Genomic DNA, 23,431 nt, shown 5'->3' with positions numbered 1-23,431 from the left:
AGGCATTAGTGGAGTACAGAAAGTGCAGGGTGGAGCTTAAGAAAGCAATTGGGAGAGCAAAGAGGGGATAATGAGAAAGCACTGGCTGGTAAAAGTAGGGAAAATCTCAAAATATTCTGTTAGTATATCAATGGGAAGAGGATAACCAGGGAAAGAGCAGAACCCCTTAGGGACCAAGGGGGCAACCTCTGGGTGGAGCCAGAGGACATCATTAGAGTGTTGAATGGATGCTTCACATCTGTCTTCACCCAAGAGAATGGGGGTGAAGGTATCGAACTCAGGGAGAGAGACTGCAAGGTTCTTAAGCAAATTGATATAGGGAGTGATAAGGTATTGGAGGTGCTGGCAGGCTTAAAAGTGGCCAAATCTCCAGGTCCGGATAATTTGTGTCCTAAACTGCTGAGGGAGGCAAAGGAGGAGATTGCAGGGGCTCTGACCCAAATTTTTAATTCCTCTCTGGCCACGGGGGAGGTGTCAGAGGACTGGAGAACAGCTAATGTGGTTTCGTTATTTAAGAAGGGTTGTAGAAAGAAGCCAGGGAACTACAGGCCAGTGAGTCTCACGTCAGTGGTAGGGAAAATATTGGAGAAAATTCTGAAGGAGAGTATCTATCTCCACTTGGAGAGGCAAGGTTTGATCAGGGAAAGTTAGCATGGCTGTCAGAGGGAGGTCATGCTGAACAAATTTGATTGAATTTTTTGAGGAGGTAACCAGGTGTGTAGATGAGGGTAGTGCAGTTGATGTAGTTTATATGGATTTCAGCAAAGCTTTTGACAAGGTCCCACATGGGAGATTTATAAAGAAGGCAAATACACATGGGATACAAGATAATTTGATAAGGTGGATTCAAAATTGGCTTAGTTGCAGGAGACAGAGGGTGATGACAGAAGGATGCTTTAGTGACTGGAAGCCAGTGGCGTACCACAGTGATCTGTGCTCGGTCCCCTATTATTTGTCATTTATATAAACGACATAGATGACTATGTGGGGGGTAGGATTAGTAAATTTGCAGATGACACAAAGATTGGCTGGGTGGTTAACAGTGAGGTTGAGTGTCTTGGTCTACAGGAAGATATAGACGGGATGGTCAAACGGGCAGATAAGTGGCAGGTGGAATTTAACCCTGAAAAGTGTGAGGTGATACACTTTGGAAGGAGTAATTTGACAAGGAAGTATTCAATGACACTAGGAAGTTCTGAGGAACAAAGGGACCTTGGCACCAGTGTCCATAGATCTCTGAAAGCAGAGGGGCATGTTAGTAGGGTGGTGAAAAAGGCTTATGGGACACTTGCCTTTATCAATCGAGGCAAAGATTACAAAAGTAGGGAGGTCATGTTGGAGTTGTAAAGAACTTGGTGAGGCCACACCTGGAGTACTGTGTGCAATTCTGGTCGCCACATTATAGGAAGGATGGGATTGCACTCGAGGGGTGCAGAGGAGATTCACCAGGATATTGCCTGGGATGAAACATTTAAGTTATGAACAGAGGTTGGATAAACTTGGGTTGTTTTCGTTGGAGCAGAGAAGACTGAGGGGCGACCTGATCGAGGTGTACAAGATTATGAGGGGGCATGAACAGGGTGGATAGGGAGCAGCTCTTCCCCTTATTTAAAGGGTCAGACACAAGGGGACATAAGTTCAAGGTGAGGGGCAGGAGGTTTAGGGGGAATGTGAGGAAAAACATTTTTACCCAGAGGATGGTGACGGTCTGGAATGCACTGCCTGAGACGGTGGTGGAGGCGGGTTGCCTCACATCCTTTAAAAAGTACCTGGATGAGCACTTGACACGTCATAACATTCAAGGCTATGGGCCAAGTGCTGGTAAATGGGATTAGGTAGGTAGCTCAGGTGTTTCTCACTTGTCGGTGCAGACTCGATGGGCTGAAGGGCCTCTTCTGCACTGTTTGATTCTGTGATTCTCAAGAGGCATCAGAGAAATGACCTCAGAGGTGAAGAAGGTGGTTAATGTTATGGAAAAGTAAATGCAGAAAATGATTTAAAACTTAATTACTAGAAAGGGAACAAGGAGCATAAGTTCAAAGCACTAAAAGATAACTTATGGACTGATATCAGGGCACTCTTCTTTGGACACAGATCCTGGATAGAGCAGTGGAGTGAAAACCCTGAATCATTTGAAAGTCTTGGATGCTCCAAAGGAGAAGCTTCAGGGTCTTTCTAGATGGATAAACTAAGATCAGCTGAATGGTCTCTCTTAGTCGTAATTGTGCCATATGTCCTTTAACTAAATCACAAAACAGTTTTACAAGCCTGCACATTTTATTTCCAGACTTGTCAATTTACCTTAAACATATCTTAACACTAGCTCAGATTTGGCAATGGATATTCCTGATTGGAAATGGTTCATTTAGTCAACAGAAAGCATTGAGATGTTGCACTAGACTTGACATTGGGAAGACTTCGCCCAATAGAGCTGACACCAGTTTGGAGCTATTTGTAAGGTTTACAAGAGAGGGAAGGCTGGATAACGTATGCAACATCATTACCTTAAAAGAATAGGAGAATCTCTATTGCTCTCCACTATTGAAAGTGCATTACTGTTTTGATTTTGTGGGTGATTTTCAATCCTATTCTGCTATCTCAAGCTCAGAGGAGCACAGCTGAATCTTCAGCCAAATACTGCTTCACCTCGAATGTCCATTTAGAGCTACTGGAGCTGGGGACTAAAGTAACCCAGAAATATTTTTTTCTTCATACTCTTCAAGCAATTTCTTGCATTTTGCTGATACACAATTTAAATCCTAAAACAAATGTAAATTCACTACATCTGAGCAGTATGAAATTAAGCACACACCAGACCAAAACTCCCTTAATTTGTATTTATGGAAGCCTCTACAATGCATTTAGCCATAAATAATAAGCAAAATAAACTGGATAGCTCTTGTGCTACTAAAAAGGCTAGCTTCAACAGATATTCCACCAGCTTTTTTCAAAATGGTGCTGCAAGACATAAAAAATGGTGTGACTGAGCTACTCAAGCTGCTAAAAAGGTAAAATAGGCTCCTTGATTTTGACTATTTGTTCCTTATTTTTAAGATCTATGCACAGCTTTCAAGTTTGGAATCTGAGAATTATGATACAACATAATGGACTAACTGAAAACAACTATTTTCTGCTATTTTTAAGAGCTTTATCTTTTTATTTCTGTCCTCCTCTTTAGACTATCCACCTTTTTTCTGACAGAAAGGATGAACAGGCAACAATTTGGGTTTCAACAGAGAACATCTCCTTGGATTCAGTATTGCTCTCCCACAACCTGAACCGGCAACCAACATCAAATTGCATTTATATAGAGCCTTTAATGCAGTGAAACATCCTTATGTGCTTCACAGGAGTGACTATCAGACAAAATTTGACACCATACAGTATAGGACAAGTGACTAAAAGCTTGGTCAAAGAAGTAGGCTTTAAGGACAGAGAGAGATGGAGAGACTCAGGGAGGGAAGTCAGAGCTTAGGGCTTAGCCCTAAGACACCTATGATGGGGTCAGAAAATTAGGGCGATGCAAGAAGCCAGATCTTGGAGGGTTGTGGGGCTCGGGGGCTTACAAAGATAGGGTGGACCCTTGCTCTGCCAGTTGTGGAAATGCATCACAAATTGCCAAGCAATTCACCTCAATTCGAAAAGGTAGACTGAATATACAGACTTACTAAACCAAAATTCATCTCTCTGGACCAAAAGATGGTTTTACTTACATAAGATGAATGAATAAATAGTAAACAGCATAACAAAATGAAAAATATATTCCTCTACGCTCCTCAATATATGATATTTCTCATTTACTTTCATCTTAAGATTTTAAGGGAAAGTTTACCCGTTGCACTCTGAATCTGGTCTACATCTCTCAGGTTGATCTGGCATTAAATTTAAAAACAATCAAGTCTGCAGGTATTGAATGAAACATCCCAAAGTAGTTCAGAGAAATGTAATCAGACAAAACTGACAATGAGCCAAAAGACTAGTGACTACAAGCTTGGTTAAAGAGGTAGGTTTCAAGGATGGCCTTAATGTACGAGAGAAGTGGAGAGACAGAGGTGCTTATGGAGGGTCGCCAATAGTGGGGTGAAGAGAGTGGGGATGCATAGAATTTGAACAATGCAGAGATCTTAGAAGGATGTAGGGGCTGTAGGACATAACAGCAATAGGGAGCAGTGAGGTCTTGAAGGGACTTAAACATGAGGATGAGAATTTAAAAACTGAAGAATTGGACTGGGGATCTAGGGATGATGGGTGATCAGGACTTGTTGTGGGCAGCAGAACTTTGGCTGAGCTACAATTTATATAATTCTGTAATGGAATGCCTCTGACCACCAAGTTGCCATTAGAGATCTCCAGCCAAAAAAAAGCCAGTTTCATTCTGAGATCTCAGACTCGGCTGTCAGTCGAATCTGTTAGCAAGCTGAGGCCTATCCTTCCATTTGTGCAAATGTAACTTGAGATGATCCCTGCAGCTATCCTAAACAGCTCCTTTCATACAATTGCATGAGGTCAAACAGTGACCCATCAATATCACATATAACCATGTTTTGATAACAGAAAAGATGTATATGATTCAAGTTAATAGCCCCAGGGTGATTGAAAGTTCACACTTCAGACAACCATTTTGTGGGGATAAGGATCATGTGTCTTATGGAGTTCCTGAAAGATAATTTATCTATTCTGAACTGATGTATGCCTTTTGAAAAATGATGTGTGTAATCCTGTGTGTTAACCCTTCACTATTCAAGGTGTAAGTAGTAAATTGAACACAGACAAAAAAAGAAAAATGAATTTTAAATTGTCGATCAACTCCCTTGTCAAGCAATCCCACTCCTCCTGAGCCAGTTGCCAATGTGTTCATCAGTGTGACTGCAAGGACTCCCTTCTCCAATTACCTTTTACTCACTATGGCCTGTGGCTTAGTCTTCACTCTGCAAGTGTTGTAAAATTAGGCATGACAAGATAACTTTTCTTTCCTTCTTTAAGTGGTCACCAAAAAGGACCTGCCCAAGTTCCACACTGAAGCCAAGTGCAACCACATCACCTTGGTGTTAAAAACTACAACACAATTGACTTCAGCCAGAGTTTCGGGGCTGCAGATGTGGAGATTTGGTGTAGAGGGAGAAACACTGTGATAACTGTTCACTGTATACATTATGAATCATCCTTAAAATACATATTTTTAAAACGTTCACACTAAGTTACAAGGCAATCTCCAACATTAATGGTCACAAGGCAGCATGAGCTATTAAGTGGAATATACAGCACAGAATGATGCCACTCAGCCTAACTAGTCTGTGCTGGTCAAAAACAAAAATAAAAATACCTGGAAAAACTCAGCAGGTCTGGCAGCATCTGCAGAGAGGAACACAGTTAACGTTTCAAGTCCGTATGACTCTTCAACAGAACTAAGAATTTAGACTTAGTTCTGTTGAAGAGTCATAGGGACTCGAAACGTTAACTGTGTTCCTCTCCACAGATGTTACCAGACTGCTGAGTTTTTCCAGGTATTTTTATTTTTGTTTTGGATTTCCAGCATCCGCAGTTTTTTGCTTTTATCTTAGTCTGTGCTAGTGTTTATACTCCACAGGTGTCTCCTCCCATTCCATCCCTCTCATCTCACCCTTTAAGTTACTATCTTTCTATTCCATTTTTTCTAATTTACTCATCTAGTTTTCTTTTGAAAGCCTCAACAACTTCCTGTGGTGGCGAGTTCCACATTCTAACCACTCAGTAAAGATAGTTCTGCTGATTTTCCTATTGCATTTATTAGTTACAATTGTGTATTTATAGTCCTTAGTTTCAGATTCTCCCACAAATGGAAACATTCTCTTCCCATCTATCCTGCCCCCACTCATAATTATGAAGGCCTTTATGAGGTCACCTCTAAGTCTTCTCTTTTTTTAAAGCGAACAGCCCCAGCCTGTTCAATCTGTTGAGGAAATCTTCTCAATTCTACTATCTCAATATCAAACAACATTTTAATGTATGAAGCAAATTCTACCAAATTCTATTTGTGCATGTTAAAAAAAAAGTTGCCTGAAACAATTTCATAGAGTTTTTTTCCCCCAAAACTGTCAGTAACAATTAAGAAACCACCTAATCTCTAGCTCTGGTATTTAGATATAATGGAGAGCTTTAGAATTAACATTTCCAAACTCAATCATGCTAATCACAATGAATCATCATGATGCGCCTATCTATACTGATAGACTCTAAATTAAATAGTATATACTGACAGATGTTTATCTCATGGCATTACTCATGGAAATGAGATGACATGCTGTTGTAAAAGGATAGGAGCGTATCATGCATTGAACAATATTCTACTATTCAGGTGAAACTTTAAGGCCATATTCTTTTAATTGTTTGAAGTAAACATTGGGGGAGAGTTCATTCCTAAGTCTAAATGCCATTCAGGATGCTTACGTGAACCCTGGGTTTATTTCTGATCCCCATCATGCCACTCCACCAAGTGTGTTTGATAAAGTCTGTGCTATTTTTAAAGTGACAAATTTGAGCGTGACAGACAGGAAATACATGCCCAAAATTCCTTCTATTAGGCTAAGATATATGTGTATCTAAAAACACTTTTCATTTCCATCGTCATAAAAAGTATGAATGAATGCTATTCATATTGTAGAAAACCAATTTGCCTGCACAAATTATCAAATTAAAACAATTTGCATGTGATTTTATCAACTTCATGAAATATTTTCATATCTTGGGAAGGTAATCTCTCAATTGAGAACATGAAACATCACTGAAGACGCTCTGCAGCTTGTACATCAATCAAGCATGCACACAAATGTAATATTTACACAAAACATATATGATTTGAAATAATGAAATCAAGTATAAAGCGATCATGTGATGAGAAATCATGGGAAGGAATCCATAAGCAACTCAAAGTGCTGACCATAACCTTTCCATTCAAGAGGTAACAATTGTAGATTATATAAAATAGATCTACCACATTAGTGCTTGCAGAATAACACAATACATTACATATCATAGCACAATTACAGGATAATGCAGAATAAGGATCTTATCAAGACCTTTGTAGTGATACTCAATTGTACTACTACTTGCTTCATTGCATTTTCTTACCTCTGTTTTACCTTGATTCCTGTTAAATAGAGAGAGAGGAAACAGATTAGTTAATGCTCACCAGTTTATCATTTAGAAATATACATTTATCAGTCTCAGGTAACTACACTGTGACAGAACAAAGCTCACTTACTTGGCTATCCTTATCTTTCCTACTTCACCTCTTCCTGTTGCTTTAGCCCATTGCTGAGAAAGGTATTTAGGAACCTATAGAAATGTGTATTACAAAAAGTCATTAAATACTAAATAAAATACACAAAACAATGTTTGAGTATGCTTATGACTGGTGTTTTGAGCATTATTATTTTAGTTAACTTTCCTCCCCAAGTTCAAAAGCAGAGAATTTGAATCTGTTGCAGATAATAACAAAAGGTGAAAAACTAGGCAAAAAGGAGAAAGCGAGATAGCTGAAAGGTACTTAAGGGCACAAATATGAGCTTGCATACTGAGGGAGTCATGATGAGTAAGAGGAGCCGAATTTCAAAAACATTAAGTCAGTCGTCTTGTACAGAGTTATTTTAGAAGGCAAAAGATTCACGATGAAGTAACACATTTTAATTTCAAAATGAAATGAGGAACAGCTAATTTTTCCCCCAATGAATTTTCAAAATGAAATGAAAAACAGCTAATTTCCCCCCCCCCCCCACCAATGAATTTTCAAAATGAAATGAGGAACAGCTAATTTTTTCCCCCAATGAAGGTTTGTTCATAAACCCATTTTAGGGCCTTTTCACAGAATATTCTTTTAAAAACACAGATGTCTGAGAACCTGCATCTACCAATAGCATATTGTGGATTTTTCTGGATCATAACATGTCTGCACATATTTTTTTCTAACAGTTATGAAGGCATCTTGGGTAATATTTTGGATAATACAAACCTGCCTCAACAAAGAAACTAGTTAATGGCCAGTCTGATCATTTATGTCCAAAATCCAAATCAAATCAGTTAAGTCATATTTAATGCACAAAGTTTATGAGTTTAGTAAGTTAATGCAGTGTGCAGTACAATACATATTAAATACACTATAAAAAGAAACATATGGAAATAAACTATGCAAGGTGTTCAAAAGGTATCAGACTGTAATAACAAGGCTTGCAACTGTCATGCTATGAAAATGTTGTTTTACAAATAGACAGGTGTTATGCCATGTGAAAAACATTTTATTTACAATGATTGAATACCTTCTCATTTAATAATATTCTACAACTTTTATTTTTGGGATTTGAACTCCCATGATTCTGTCCATATTTCCACAAAAAGTTTAAATCAGCGTTCCTTATCATTTATCTATGCACTCTTTTACACCACTTTATCTCATTTTTTTTGAAGCACACGATATGCATCAAGGCAGTAGGCAGTATGTTCCAAGCTGGAGGTGGGAACCTGTCCTCCAGCAGCACTGGGGAAAGAGTGATCTTAGAACCTGGCAGTTGTGGTCTGGGGTTCTCGATTTTGAGAGCATTGAGATAATGGCTCAAGGGTTTCACAGAACACAAGGGGGATCTTGGGAGTTTGGCAGCACTGCAGTGGGTCCGAGGGTTTAGCAAGCAAAGGTGGGGGTTGGGGGGAGGTGTGGGGAAAGTTTCCAATAGTTAGCAACAAAAGAGGGGTGTCCTAAGGTTTGACAGTCCTGATGGGCAATCCGAAGGTCTGGCAGATCCAAACAGGGGTTCCATAGCTCAGCAACCCAGAGATGTGTTCTTGGGTCCCCAGCACTGGAGAGGGGGGTGGCAGGGGTGCAGGGGGTAGATGCAGAGCTGTTGCAGCACAGCCATGGTCTCCTTCATTCAGTGGTATTTTGGCAAGGGTCATAATGTTTAGTATTAGGAAAGATGGAAGAGATACGAAGCAGAGACAACTAAAAAGTTTGAAAGATATTTCCACAAAGGCAGTGAAAGGAATGTTTTTAATTAGTTCTTGGAAAATAAATGTGTATTTTAAACATTAACAGTAAATAAACACATGGCAGAATGTGTGAATAATCAAGTACACACTTTTTTTTTTTACATTAAAACAAATCATGCTTTACGTTATTTCCATGCGGCTGCAGGGGTAAGTGAAAGAGGGGTGGACATTAGACAAAGAAGTGTCTAAGGTTTCCACTAATAATGAGGCAAGCGCTTTTTAACTGGGTCTTTTACCCATTGCAATTGCATTAACATATTCTATGTAAATAAAAACAAAAAGAAAGCCCTGGAATTCTGTTTGTTTCTCTCTCTTGGAGTCAGATTCTCTAAAATAAAAAAAAAGTTACATCTTTCACGTGAACCTTCAACTCAAGAAGCTCAAATACGTCCAGTTTTTCAAATCATTTAAGACAAAAAAACAAACCAATATATGTTGGGCAAAATCATTTCAACTGCTCCATTATCAAATTTTTTTTATGCTTTTTGAGTTCTTAAAATAAACAGAAACACAGATTTTATAATCATCCTTCTACCCCTTCCCATGATTAAACAGTAAGCAATTGATAGCTTAAATGTGGAAATTTACTTGGGGTGGGGGAAACATGTACATTTGGCTTCTAAATTGCCTTCAAGTCATTTGCAAAAACAAAGGCTAAGAAATCCTGTTATTACTCTAAGGAGGCACAGTCCGCTACTGCCTTACTAATGCATCCTGAAAAATTATTTGCAGTGTGATATCCTGAGGGTTGCAGCAATAGAGTAGTTGATAAACCCCCTTGGCCAATAAACTAATAGCGCTGTGGGAAAATATCAATATCAAGGCAGTGCCTTCCAAGTAGCAATTTAATGAAGGTTCTCAGGAACACAGGCAATATCAATCATGTTGTGGGAAATATATACTAGTTCACTTTCTTTAAAATTAGAAGTCATATTTTGAGCTGTCAGATCGAGCAGTAACAGATCTTCAAGAAGCACTTTGAGTAATTTTGCTTTCCTTATTTCATTTTATGATTACTGTTGCTGACCACCTACTTCTAATTTATAATTCTTCTAAACAGGTTGATTTTATTCCTGATGACTATGGGTTAACTAATATAGTGTATACATGTTATAAATACAAAATTAGAACTCATCAAGTGTGACTGACAAGAGTGCGCACAGCAATAACTATAGTATATATCTGTACCCTCACCGCCAACATCTTGTGCTGAATTGGTTGTTTGCAACCATAGCACTCTGGTTGGAGCTCAACTCTAATCACTCTCCTTTCTCCCTGTTGCAGACCATCTGCCACTGAAACACTTTTTTTCTCAATTTTGCTTCCTCCAGACTCAATCACTGCAAAGTTCTCCTGTCTAGCTCCCATCCTCCACTTTAACTTAACCTCATCTAAAATTATGCTTGTATAAATATGCCACACCAAGTTCCACTCTCTATCATGCCCATCTTGGCTTATATACATTGGCTACTGGTCACTGTATGTCTCAAATTTAAAATTCTCATTCTTGTATTTACCATGGCCTTTAACCTCCCTAGCTCTAAACTCCTCCATCCCTAAAACCTACACCATATTCTCTGCTTCTCTGATCTCCTGTACATCTACTCCTTTCTCCTCACTGTGGGCAGCTGTGCCTTCAGCCACCTAGTGCTCATGCTATGAAGTGCCTTCCATGAACCCCTCCACCTCACTTTCCTCTGAGGCCTCATTAAAACCCACCTTTTTGACCAAGATGTTGGTCACTCTTCATAATATCTCCTCTTAGACATTCTCTATATATCTTTGTGAGGCGCACTGAGACATTTCCTGACAACAAAGGTGTTATATAAATGAAAGCTGTTATGAATCGTCTGTGGTACTGCACACAGTAATTTGAGGATATGATGCTTTGTAAGCAAAGAGATATCAAGTAGTGTGGCCAAAGATCAAAGCAGATATAATTATATAAATTTATAAATAAATGAACAATTAGACAGAATTATACAGAGCCAAAAATGTTTATATATTAGTAAATTTTGTAAGCAAAATTTAAATTATATACAGGATAAAAATCAAAGTTATATTTAAAAAGTGAATAGGTTATATTTAACATTAATGTTATATTGCTGTGTATTGTGCACTACATACAAGATACATAATTATTAACAAGCATTCCACCTTCACCCTTGACTGTCAATCATCATTGGGCCTTTTTGCACTCTAATCTCCCAACCTCCAGTTACCATTAGGCATCTGGTCCCATCCATAAGTCACGCAATTTAATCAGTGGCCCTGAAAATAAATTGTTCATAACATGAGGTAAAACTGCACACTCTCCGACTTACTGTGACTTACTGTGAGCAACTACACAAGAGATCTGCCAGTACCTTAATAAATGTTGTTAAACAATTTGAAGCATAGAACAGAGGAAAATAAAGTAAATTGACATCAGGTGCAGTTGGACCAGGCACAGGCAAATGACAGCCAAGCAAGCACAATGGTGTATCCGGTGACGAAAAAAAAACAACCAAAGCAGCAGGATGATTAAAAAGCAGGATCTGACAAAACGAAATTGAGCTTGTACAATTGTTAAAAAGGAAAGCGAAAAAAGATTGAAATAAAGAAAAATGAAAATATATATAAATGGATGGCTGACAAAACACACTGATGCTGCAAATTCCCAGATTACAGGTTTAGCAGTCACACATATGCAAAAGTATAGAAGAAAAAAAATTAATTGGCTCTATAGATCATAAAAACTGTAATATAGCATGAAAACTGCACACCAGCTTCAGGCATTTCAGCAACAAAGTGGCCTGAGATCCAAAGCTGGAATGCTGTAAAACAAGTAGGAGATTTTTATATTTAATTGTTATGGTGTAATTATAATACCCTTGTCTTCATCCACCCACCAACATTTCTAACATTTAAAATAAAACTTATTTCTGGATTCTTTTCCTGTAATTATTCAACCAGCGCCACTGTATGGAGAGACACAAAACTACTGGTAAGTGACACAGCATAGCAAGGTGAAGAAAATGGTCACCCAGTAAGGAACTGATGCAACTGAATAAAAGTATTTACTAGTCAGATAAAAGCCAAATCATGGAAATAAAAGGGATTGTTTTAATCCAAAACAGTCTCTGGATGGAAATTCTACAGGAAGTACTTCATAGTGCACCATTTTATAGTAGGGTTTTGATTTATTCAAAAAATTATTGGTATGCTATGTGACATAACACTGAAAGGGCTCTACTATACACAGAAAGAATGAGGCAAAGTGGCTCATTTGGGGTAAATCTTCTCAAACTTCATGGGGCATGTGGCCTGTTTCTGCAATTCTATAGTTGCAACACTTTAGTCAAAGTGGTTCAATTCTGTTTCTCATTGTACTTTGCTGGTGTCCTTCAATAAGATGGAAACTTTTTAAAACATCTACCTTGCCAGCATTTACATTGTGTCTGAATATTTTTCTCCACACAAATGTTACTACTTTTAATTTTTATTTTGCTTCAGTATCTCTATTTTAAAATGCCAAGGGTAGACGGTACTGCTGGTTAGTTCAGATGGTTAAAGCGCAGTATTTAATAACACCGGGTTCAGTCCCTCTATCTGCTGAGGTAGTTCTTGGGGCCTGCCTCTTCTACTTCCCCCATTGTGATATTATGGCATCATGGAAAGACAGCCAAAGATAGAGATGTGGACAGCCATGAGTAGCAACCCTCGAACAACCAAGAATGCTCCATGAAGTGAGAGAGAGAAATTTGATGGGAATAAATCCAGCTCATTCTGACTGTCAACAGTATCTCACCTTTTACAGAAAACACTACAGAAACCCCAAGCCTACCTAAACTGAGAGTGACTAACAAAAAAAAATGATAATTATGAGGTGATGTTTGGTTGCATTCGATATCTTACAAGTCATTAAAAGCTCCCAGTGAAGTTCTGGATACTACACACAAAGTACTGGGGTATATTTCTAGAGAAATAGAATTTAAAAGCAGAGAAGTTATGTTAAATTTACACAGAGGATAAAGGGGCACTGGAGGAGGTGTAAACAAGATTTATGAGGGTGTTATTATAAGATACATGTCAGGAAAGATTGAACAGGCTGTGGCTCTTTTCTCTAGAAAGGAGAAAGACTGAGGGATGACCTGATAGAGTTTGAAATTATGATGGGGTCTGAAAGGATAGATGTGGAAAAAATGTTTCCACTTGTGGCAAGTTTCAAACTAGGGGTCATAAATATAAAACTGATAAATCTATTAGGAAATTCAAAAGAAATGATTTATCCAGGAGGTGGTTCATATATACAACTCGCTACCATATGAAGTAGCGGAGGCAAAAAGATATTTGCAATTATGGGGAAGCTATATAATAAGTACATGCTCATCAAGAGAGCTTGCCCAGTGATCTTAAGTATACTGGATTGTACATGGTTCATCTTGCACAAACCTGAATTACAGCTTCCAGGAAGGTAACTAATCAAGTTGCTACGCACATCACATGATCAAAGATCTTAAAACTATTTAACTAGAGCTGTACTCTCAGCTACAGCATAGACATTAAACAGATTCCTGTTCATCTCAGAACAGACACAGGTGATCGACAGGTATACATTAGGAAACAACGGCACCTTGTAGGCTCCTCAACTTCATGCCTCCAACAATTTCAAGAAGCAGCCACTAAAGTCATTTGTCAATGGCAGACAGAGAAACACTCAAGTGGTCTTTACTGGCAGGAACTAAAACAATTAGAGTGTGTGTAATATACCTCTGCATGCCATGGATTTCTGAGAGGTGCCAAGCCCCTTTCTTAACAGCCAGGTGATATTTAACTGCCTCAAACTCCAGCACAGCACCTAACAGCAACAGGATGGACAAATCTAAGAAATAGATGGTCTGTTGATGTTTCTGTCAATATTGAGTCAACCAGGCTGGGTGATTCCAACAGCCAGAGGAATATCCGTCAATGGTGTGTGTAGAGAACTAAGACCTCACCCTATATATTTTCATAACATATATAGAGATACCCTCATTGTTATTTCATAAATTTTAAAACTGAACAAGATGCTTAAAATGGCTGAACCCATGTCTGTCTATGACCCCTGAACAAAAGAAGCTATGCTGCAGTTTCAGCTAAACTTATAACTTGTTATCCTAGAGCAGCCACTAACAACCACCTGTGGACTGCACAGCCCAACTTCAAAGAGAGCTATACAAAGCCCATCTGTATGTATTAACAACTCAGGCTGGCCAGAAAGAGGCTGATGGTCTTCTAAGACAAAGGACCCTGCAACCTTCTCTTTCATTTTGTAATGGCTGTAATACAGCAATCTTTGAAACCCAGCCACAGTGCAAGCGATGGATACACATCCTTTGTTGGAGATGATGGGGGGGGGGGGGTGTCATGTGACATGGGCCTCTGGTTTGTCGAATAAGTTAATATTACCTTGCTGAGCTGAATAGCTGAGTCTGTTTTTTTTATCATCTGACTAACAGCCTCACAGACAAAGAGCTCTGCCCAGATGGAACACCTTTCCCCATCTACACCAATTCTGCTGGAAATTCTATGCCATCACCTACAAGACCGATTCACCTCTGCTCACCTCTTTCATCTTGTGACGTCCACACCACCAGAAAAGTGAATTGTACAATGAATCGGTTTTCAGTCCGCCAACCTCTGTGAAGGAATATCTCATTGGACTTTGAATCCACATGAACCATTATTTTCTGTGCTGTAAATCCTTCTTTTCTCTATCCCTGTCTTTACTGTGAGTGTGGAGGCGATGTTGCGACCCTCCACCCACATTTTGAGTATGCAAATAAACTAACCCTTTGAGGTCATCCTATCTCGAATTGCTGTGGGGTTATTAATAGAAAATTGGATCACACAAAAACCGAGGGGTTGGGGAAATATGCTACTGCTTACAAAGAGGGAAACAAATCAAAACATCTGTGTTTATGGACAGGTGGTGAGAAGAAAAATTAGGACTGTTTAAATTAACCCCTCCCACCTGTCCATAACATGTGTAAGTGGAAAGCATTCAGAAATGGGATTGGAATAGGGCAACCTGAGTGAAGCCAGTCTTCTGATGAGATGGGAAAGTCCCTCGGGAACAGCTTCTCTAGATCTTTTAAGTGTTCCTAACAAAAGATCAGGGCGAGCTACCCAACAGATCCACAAAGAGAAAGCTACCAGTCATAACATAGACCACACAGTTGGTTAAAAAAACACTATTGTGCGCTACAGCAGATAGCTGTCTGCATGAAAGCATCTTCCTAGACACCGTAGAGATGAAAAGTCATCAGTAACTGGCCATTTTCCTTGGCAAATCCCAGAAATCTATGTTTGTTCTGAACTCCAATGATAAAGGTAAAGTGTTGTTCAAGCAATGAAACAGTATCACAGCAGAAAGGACAACTCCTGCTATTTTCCCACTGTATGTAGCAAAATGTCATAACTTTGGCAAAATTTCATCCCCTGGTTTAACACAGATTACCAGCTTGGGGCCCATTACAAGATTCAGATAGACAGACCTGCACCACCCCCCAAAGCTGTGATTGTGTTTTGATTAATTAGTCAATAATAATCAGTAGTGATGAGTTTTCCCAAGACTTTGTTTGCCGTATTGGCCACCCACAGCTTTTTGTTTGGTCTACATTTCTGCATTCCCGCTAGACTACGAAAATAATAGTTTTTTTTTATTTATCAGAAGTCCTTTCTCTTACTGTATTCGATGACCCTTGTACTACACACCAAGTAGTCTTACATAGAGTGCTCATCAGGAAACTGACGGACATACAACCTGACTGGTGGCAGTTGGAGAAACATCATCAAAGGCTGTGTAAACAACTTGAATATGGCAAAGTTTACGAAAATCTGCATAGCCTTGCAGTGCCTGCGAGGAGAATTGATAAGGATTCATGTTTTTTCAGATTCATTGTTTTGAGAAATTCTGAAGAAGGCCTTGAAAGGCTGGAACTGAGCCAGAAATTTGATTTAAAGGGACGCTGCTTCCAGTTTTCGGTGCTGCAGCCAGAGTGGAATAGTCAACCACTGAAGATTACGGAGGAATGGACATCAGAGTGACTGGTCAAAGAGCGCACCCTGTATGTAAGGTTACGCAGAGACTTGGAAATGTATAAAGCAAGGGGAAAGTTGACCAATTTAGGGTGCTGTTGTGGAACAGACTAAGTTGGGGTTATCCATTTTGGGGAGCTGTCATGAAACAGGCCAGTTTAGAGTTATTATCTGTGCTTTTAAAAAAATATGCCTGCCTTATATGGTGCTTTTGCCTTTCAATAAAGTTATCTATCTTTCTTTTTGCTTATTTATCTTTTTATATTATCAATTATAATTGTCATATTGTTATAATTATCATTATTCAAAATTCAATAAAATAGTTGTTTTAACACATTTAACTTGGCATTGTAACTCATTCCTGTTACATCCAAAGTATGGCTCCGAACCTAAGTGAGACTCCAAAGGGAATCTCTTGTCCCTACAAAGAACAGAAACAAGTATCTCCACTGGAAAAGCTATGAAATCTTTGGAAAAGAAGATTGTGCACAAATAAAAAGCTTACCTAGATAGATCAGGAGTTAAAGATGATATAAAACCACTGAAAGACAGTTTAGAACAGATTCAAATAAACTCCCAGGCTATGCCAGAGCTGTTAAATGATTACTTCAATTTAGTCTACATTGCTGCAGATCATGTTCCGGTTCAAGCTGAGGGATGTACAGCAGACAAATTATAAATATTATCTTATAACATAAATAAGGGTGTCATCCGAAATAAAATGAGAAATGTCAAAACAGATTGGGATCCAGGTCCAGATGACATTCACCCAAGAGTCATTAAAGAGATGGCACCAGTGTCCTGTGAGCCCCTTGTCTGTCTCTTCAATATTTCCACAGAGTCAGGAATTGCTCTCTTAGATTGGGAGATCAATTTTCGAAAAATGGGGGACAAGCCAGAGGAAGGGAACTACAGTCATGGGGAAGGTGCCTGAAGATAAGAGGTGCCTAGGAATGGTCATCCTAAGGTCCTTCACCTTAGTTTCAGTGTTAGCTTCAGTGCCTGGTCCCATTAACGAAATTATCCAGGAGTTTGTAGGATTCACCAGCCATTTAGTGTTGACAAATCACATTCACACGATGTGAAAAATAAATAAAATATTTATAAAATAAGAGGGCTGGATTGCGTACCCATTCATAAATTATTTCACTCTTACAAAAGGCCACGGATCATGAATTTAAAAGTCACAAAAATAGAAACAGGCTGAATGTTTAAATGCTAGATTTGAAACATTAATTCTGTTTCTCTGTCTACAGATGGTGCTTAATATTTCCAGCATTTTCTGTTTAGATTTTAGAGGTTAGGTGGCTCTACCTTACCCAGAGTGCACCTGCTTGTGCACTCTCTGGATTCTTTCAAAAGGGAGCTGGACTGGTTCTTTAATGGATCAGACCTCACATCTTATAAAATACAAGTGATTTAACAATTAATATAATGTAAGCATGGTCATGTGGACTGGCTTTGAACGTCTGAGGGAGCTGGAAACAAATTCCACACCCGCCCCCCATTTGGGCACTGGATTTTTATTTCTGCTATTTGCCTCTTCCAGGAGGTTAGAGTGCTGCAGAGGTCAACAAAGTGGAATAGGAATTGTCTAGTCACGGTGCCCCAGCCATCAAGATTGTGGAGCAGCCTTAACAAACCAGTTAATCATCCCTAAAGAATTGGGGTAATTTTTGTTAGGACAGAGGAAATTTATGGAGTTACATAGACCTTCGATGTTTTAAATTATGAATGTATGGGACAAAGTAGCTAGAAAGGGTGAGGGTGTGAAGAACAGGAACGTGTACAAGATGAAATGGAAGAGAATATAGGTCAGAGAGCTGAAGAAACATTTTTACATAAATGACCGAGGTTGTAGAATGCAATACCAAAATTGGCAATTGAACAACAAGCTGTGTCATCTTTCAGGAATTGATGGAAAGACAAGGGGTTAGGATTACCACTTGAAGGTAAATTCGTTGGGCCAAACTCCATGTTTCCACGTTCCATCTCTATGTAATTCTCATCCACCCACACAACCCACCATCATCAACTCTTCCTCTCTAAACTCCCCACCCTGATCCACTCACGTTCCCCTTCCCCTGATGCCCATCCCACAGTCGTTCCCATGGAACCCTCTCCCCCATACCCACTCCCATCCGCCCCCACCACCCCAGGTCCATGCCCACATACCCTCTGCCCCTGGTCCCCTACTCCAAACTGTCCCCTCCCCCAATGGTCCCCCACGCTATCAGCCCCCATCATCTTCCCCACCCCTCCCCCTTCCACATGGTTCTCCCCAAACCCCATACTTCCCACTAGCCCCACCCCCTCCGCCATGCTTCCTCTCAAACTCCATCCCTCCCGCATGGTTCCCCCCAAACCCCATCCCCTCCCCCATGGTTCCACCCAAACCCCATCCCCTCCCCCATGGTTCCACCCAAACCCCATCCCCTCCCCCATGGTTCCCCCACTAAATCTCATCCCCTCCACCCCTAGTCTCCCCTGTCCCCATTCCCTCCCCAACACTGCGCTCCCCAACCCCATCCACTCCCCCCCAACCAATAGTTCCCCCATCCACCAATCCCTCCCCATGGTCCCCCTCCCACCCACCCATCATAGGACCCCCCCCATCCCACACCCACCCCCTCCAACCATGGGTCCCCTTCTAGCTCCCTCCGTGCCATGGGGCACTCCCATCCACTCTCCTCTTCAGGAGCACAAACCATCTGCCCCCATGGTCACTACCCTCACCATCTCTGTTGGGATCCCATCTCCCCTACTGACTCCCCCTTGGGGGTCCCCATGACCTCCTCATCCACCCCTCCAATCTTGGCAGTCCCCAATTCCCTCCTCATTTGGGGCCTGCACGCCAACCACTTGGGAATCCACCCCCTAATAGCCCGCACCCTTATGGGGTCTGGTGGGTGTGTGTGTGGTGGTGGGGGGGAGGATAGACCCCAAAGGGGGGGAAGGGGGGACCCCAAAGGAGTGGGAGGAGACACAGGGGCTCATCGAGGGAGAGGTTGGGGGGGCCAAGTGGGAGAGGTTGGGGGGGCCATCTCATCCCCACCCCCCTGGGGTCTGTCCTATCTCCCCCATCCCCTTTGGCATCTGTCCGAAACCGACCCCACCCCATCCCTCCCCTTTCCAATCTCTCCCCCACCCCAGGCTCTGTCCCTACCCCCATTCATTGCCCACATCCCCTCCTCCCTTCCTCAATCCAGTCTCTCCCCATCCCCAATCCAGACCCCCATTTCCCCCTCACAAAACCCTACCCCCCGCCCCCATGGGCCCCTCCAATCCCAACTCAACCCATCAGTAAGGGACACACAAGGAGACAAGCGACTACGCCGCAGTGAGACGGACACTGAGTGCGTAGTGAATTATGTTCACATGGGAATTCAATATATGGGCGAAAGAGGTGGAGTATACATAGGAATTATTCTAAGTTAATTGAATGAGTAATTAAACTAAGATAAGTAAATAACATAAGTAACAATGGCAGGACAGGTGCTATGTTACAGCTGTGGAATGTGGGTTCTTTTGGACACCAAGGCGATCAAGACAGAAAGTGGAATTCTGGATCAGGATTATTGAAATGGAAGCCAAGCCGCAGACACTGTGCAGCATAATGGAGGGTAAAGAAATAACTGGACACTTTGTTCCAGAAGACAGTCACACCTCTAAGAATAGGGCCCATCTGTTTTGGTCAGCAGTGATGGGCAGAAGGATATGACCGTGAGTGAGGCAGGTAAAGGAACCGAGCAGACAGTAGTGGAGGAGCCTCAGACTTTGCAACTGTCAAACAGGTTTGAAGTGCTCACAACCTGTGTGGATGAAAGCAAGGTCTGCAAGGTAGATAAGCAAGCTAGCCATGGCACCATGGTATAGGAAGCCATTCAAGTGGGGGGGAAGCAAATAGGATTGTAGTGGTAGTAGGGGATTGCATAGTGAGGGGGATTGACATTTTTCTCTGCAGCAAAAAGTGAGAGTCCAGAAGGCTGTGAGGCCTGCCTGGTGCCAGGGTTCAGGACATCAGCTCAGGGCTGGAGAGGAACTTGCAGTGGGAGGGGAGGATCCAGCTGCTGTGGTCCATGTAGGTACTAATCACAAGACAAGGAAGGAGGTTCTGCCTAGTCAGTATGTGAAGCTAGCTACCAAATTTAGAAGCAGAACATCAAAGGTAATAATCACTGGATTATTACCTTGAGCCACGTACAAATTGACACAGCGTAAAGAAGTTTAGAGGGATGAATGTGCGGCTCAAAGACTGATGTGGGAGAAGTGAGTTCCGATTTGTGGGGCACTGGCACCAGTACTGGGGAAAGTGGGGTTGTACCATTAGGACGGTCTACACCTGAACTATGCCGGGACGAGTGTTCTTGCGAATCACATAACTAGGGAAATAGAGGGCTTTAAACTAAACAAGGGGGATGTTGAGGGATCAAGCTTGGGTACATGTGGCAAATCAAAGGGTAGGTTCAAGGCAGGAGACCATAATAGTAATTTGGGAAATGAGGGTCACGGAATAACAGGAAGGGGCAGAGAGATAAAACCTAAGAATAAACCAATTGTCAAGACTAGATGTTACGAAGATAACAAAAAGACAAAACTAAAGGCTCAGTATCTGAATGCACGAAGCATTCATAACAAAGTAAATGAATTGACAGTGTACGTTGAAGTAAATAAATATGATCTGATAGCTATTACAGATACACGACTGCAGGATGACAAGAACTGGCTCCTGAATATTGAGGGGGAGATGATATTCAAGAAGAAGAGGAAGCTAGGTAAAGGTGGAGGGGTAGCGATGTTGAATAAGGATGACATTAGTGCAATAGTTAGAGATGACCTTGGTTCAAGAGATCAATATGTAGAATCGGTTTGGGTGGAGATGAGGAATAGTGAGGGAAAGAAGTAATTCGTGGGGGTGGTCTACAGGTTCCCTAATAGTAACCACAATTTAGAACAAAGTATACAAGAAGAAATATTGGGTGCTTGTGATAAAGAGACAGCAATAATAATGGGTGATTTTAATATTCATATAAACTGGAAATATCAGACTGGCAGTAGTAGCCTGGATGAGGTGTTCATAGAATGCTTTTGAGATAGTTTCTTTGAGCAGCACATTCTGGAACCGGCCAGAGAGCAGGTTATATTAGACTTGGTATTGTGTAATGTGACAGATTTAATTAATGACCTCAGAATGAAGGCACCCATAGGTAGCAGCAATCATAACATGATTGAATTTTACACCCAGTATGAAAGGGAGAAGGGTGGGTCTAAGACTAGTATTTTAAACTTAAATAAGGGCAACTATGTGGGTATGAAAGCTGAGCTAGCTGAAATGAACTGAAATATGAGGCTACAGGATAGATCAATAGAGAAGCAGTGGCAGACATTTAAGGGGATATTTCAGAATACTCAGGATAAATATATTCCTACTATAAAGAAAAATTCTAAAGGGAGGACCCGCCATCCGTGGTTAACTAAAGTTAAGGAAGGCATCAAACTTAAAGAAAAAGCAGATCTGCACAAAGATGTGGCAGGTCAGATGATTGGTCAGAATATAAATAATGGCAGAGAATGACTAATCAGGAGTAAGGAATCAGGCTATGAAAGGAAGCTAGCTAGAAATGTAAAAATGGATAGCAATAGTTCCTACAGGTATTTAAAAAGGAAATGAGTAAGTAAAGTGAATGTTGGTCCTCTAAAGAGTGAAAATGGGGAATAAATAGTAGAGAATAAGGAAATGGCAGATAAAATGAACAAATATTTTGCCTCTGTCTTCACTATAGAGGATACAAAAAACATTCCAGTAATAGCTGTAAACAGCAGGTGAAAGGGAGAGCAGAACTTGGTGAAATTACAATCACTAGGGAAGCGGTACTAAGCAAACTGATGGAGCTGCAGGCTGACAAGTCTCCAGGTCCTGATGGACTTTTTTTTAAAATTCATTTATGGGATGTGGGTATAGGTGGTTAGGCCAGCATTTATTGCCCGTCCCTAATTGCCCTTGAGAAGGTGGTGGTGAGCTGCTTTCTTGAACTGCTGCAGTCCCTGTGATGTAGGTACACCCACAGTGCTGTTAGGGAGGGAGTTCGAGGATTTTGACCCTGCGGCAGTGAAGAAAAGGCAATATATTTCCAAATCAGGATGGTGAGTGGCTTGGAGGGGAACTTCCGGGTGTTGGTATTCCCATGTGTCTGCTGCGCTTGTCCTTCCACATGGTGGTACCCGTGGGTTTGGAAAGTGCTGCCTAAGGAGCCTTGGTGGCTTTATCTTAGGGTCCTAAAAGAGGTGGCTAATGAGGTAGTAGATGCATTGGTGTTAATGTTTCAAATTTCTGTAGATTCTGGAAAGGTTCCATTAGACTGGAAAGTAGCAAATGTAACCCCTCTATTCAATAAGGGAGGGAGGTAGTAAACAGGAAACTATAGACCAGTTAACTTGATATCTGTCATGGGGAAGGTGTTAGAATCGATCATGAAGGAGGTTCTAGCTGGGCACTTAGAACAACTCAATCAGGAAGACCTTTGTAGGGGAGCCTGTAGATGCACTGTACTTGGATTTCCAGAAGGCATTTGATAAGGTGCCACATCAAAGGTCATTGCGGAAAATAAAATCTCATGGTGCAGAGGGTTATGTATTAGCATGGATAGATGATTGGCTGGTTGGCAGAAAACAGAGTATGCATAAATGGGTCTTTTCCTGATTGGTAGGATGTGATGAGTGGAGTCCTGCAAGGGTCTGTGCTGGGGCCTCAATTTTTTACAATTTATATCAATGACTTAGATGAGGGAGTGAAGGCATGGTAGCTAAACTTGCAGATGACACAAAGATAGGTAGGAAAACATGTGGTGAAGAGGACATAAGGAGGTTGCAGACAGATATAGACAGGTTGAATGATTGGGCAAAAAAAATGGCAGATGGAGTAGAATGTGGGAAAATATGAAGTTGTTCACTTTGACAGGAAGAATAAGAAAGCAGAGTATTACTTAAATGGAGAACAGCTACCGAATTCTGAGGTGCAGAGGAATCTAGGTGTTCTGGTGCATGAGTCACAAAAAGTTAGTATGCAGGTACAGCAAGTAATTAAGGAGGCTAATAGAATGCTATCCTTTATTACGAGAGGAATTGAACATAAAACTAAGGATGTTATGCTTCAGTTATACAAGGCATCGGTGAAACCACATCTCAAATATTGTGTGCAGTTTTGGTCCCCTTATTTAAGGAAAGATGTAAATATGTTGGAGGCAGTTCAGAGCAGGTTTTCTAGATTGGTACCTGGAATGAGCAGGTAGTCTTATGAGGAAAGGTTGGACAGGCTGGGTTAGTTTCCACTGGAGTTTAGAAGAGTAGGGGTGAC

The 23,431-nt window shown here is 40.8% G+C and overlaps 2 protein-coding genes across 4 annotated transcripts in view; one reads left to right on the top strand and one right to left on the bottom strand.

Moving 5' to 3' along the window:
• kctd4 (potassium channel tetramerization domain containing 4) overlaps nt 1-14,819 on the top strand; it is a 67,570-nt gene extending 52,751 nt beyond the window's left edge. Inside the window, exon 2 of the transcript XR_005945811.1 lies at nt 14,496-14,819. The gene's annotated coding sequence lies outside the window, so the exon portion shown is untranslated. The remainder of the gene's footprint in view (nt 1-14,495) is intronic.
• The window catches only part of LOC121290517 (general transcription factor IIF subunit 2-like), a 90,631-nt gene that overhangs the window by 65,191 nt on the left and 2,009 nt on the right, over nt 1-23,431 (bottom strand). For all 3 annotated transcript variants that reach the window (XM_041210972.1, XM_041210971.1, XM_041210970.1), the window contains exons 2-3: nt 7,241-7,314; nt 7,108-7,126 (exon numbers count right to left, since the gene is read on the bottom strand). Coding sequence is in view for 2 of the 3 variants with exons in the window: in XM_041210971.1 (XP_041066905.1) it covers nt 7,108-7,126; nt 7,241-7,314 (93 nt within the window). In the remaining variant the exon portion in view is untranslated. The remainder of the gene's footprint in view (nt 1-7,107; nt 7,127-7,240; nt 7,315-23,431) is intronic.

The sequence above is a fragment of the Carcharodon carcharias genome, chromosome 18 (genome assembly GCF_017639515.1).
Source record: "Carcharodon carcharias isolate sCarCar2 chromosome 18, sCarCar2.pri, whole genome shotgun sequence".
NCBI classification, from domain to species: Eukaryota; Metazoa; Chordata; class Chondrichthyes; order Lamniformes; family Lamnidae; genus Carcharodon; species Carcharodon carcharias.
The sequence above is the reverse complement of the archived record's forward strand: the minus strand, read 5'-3'. Positions and strand labels throughout refer to the sequence as shown.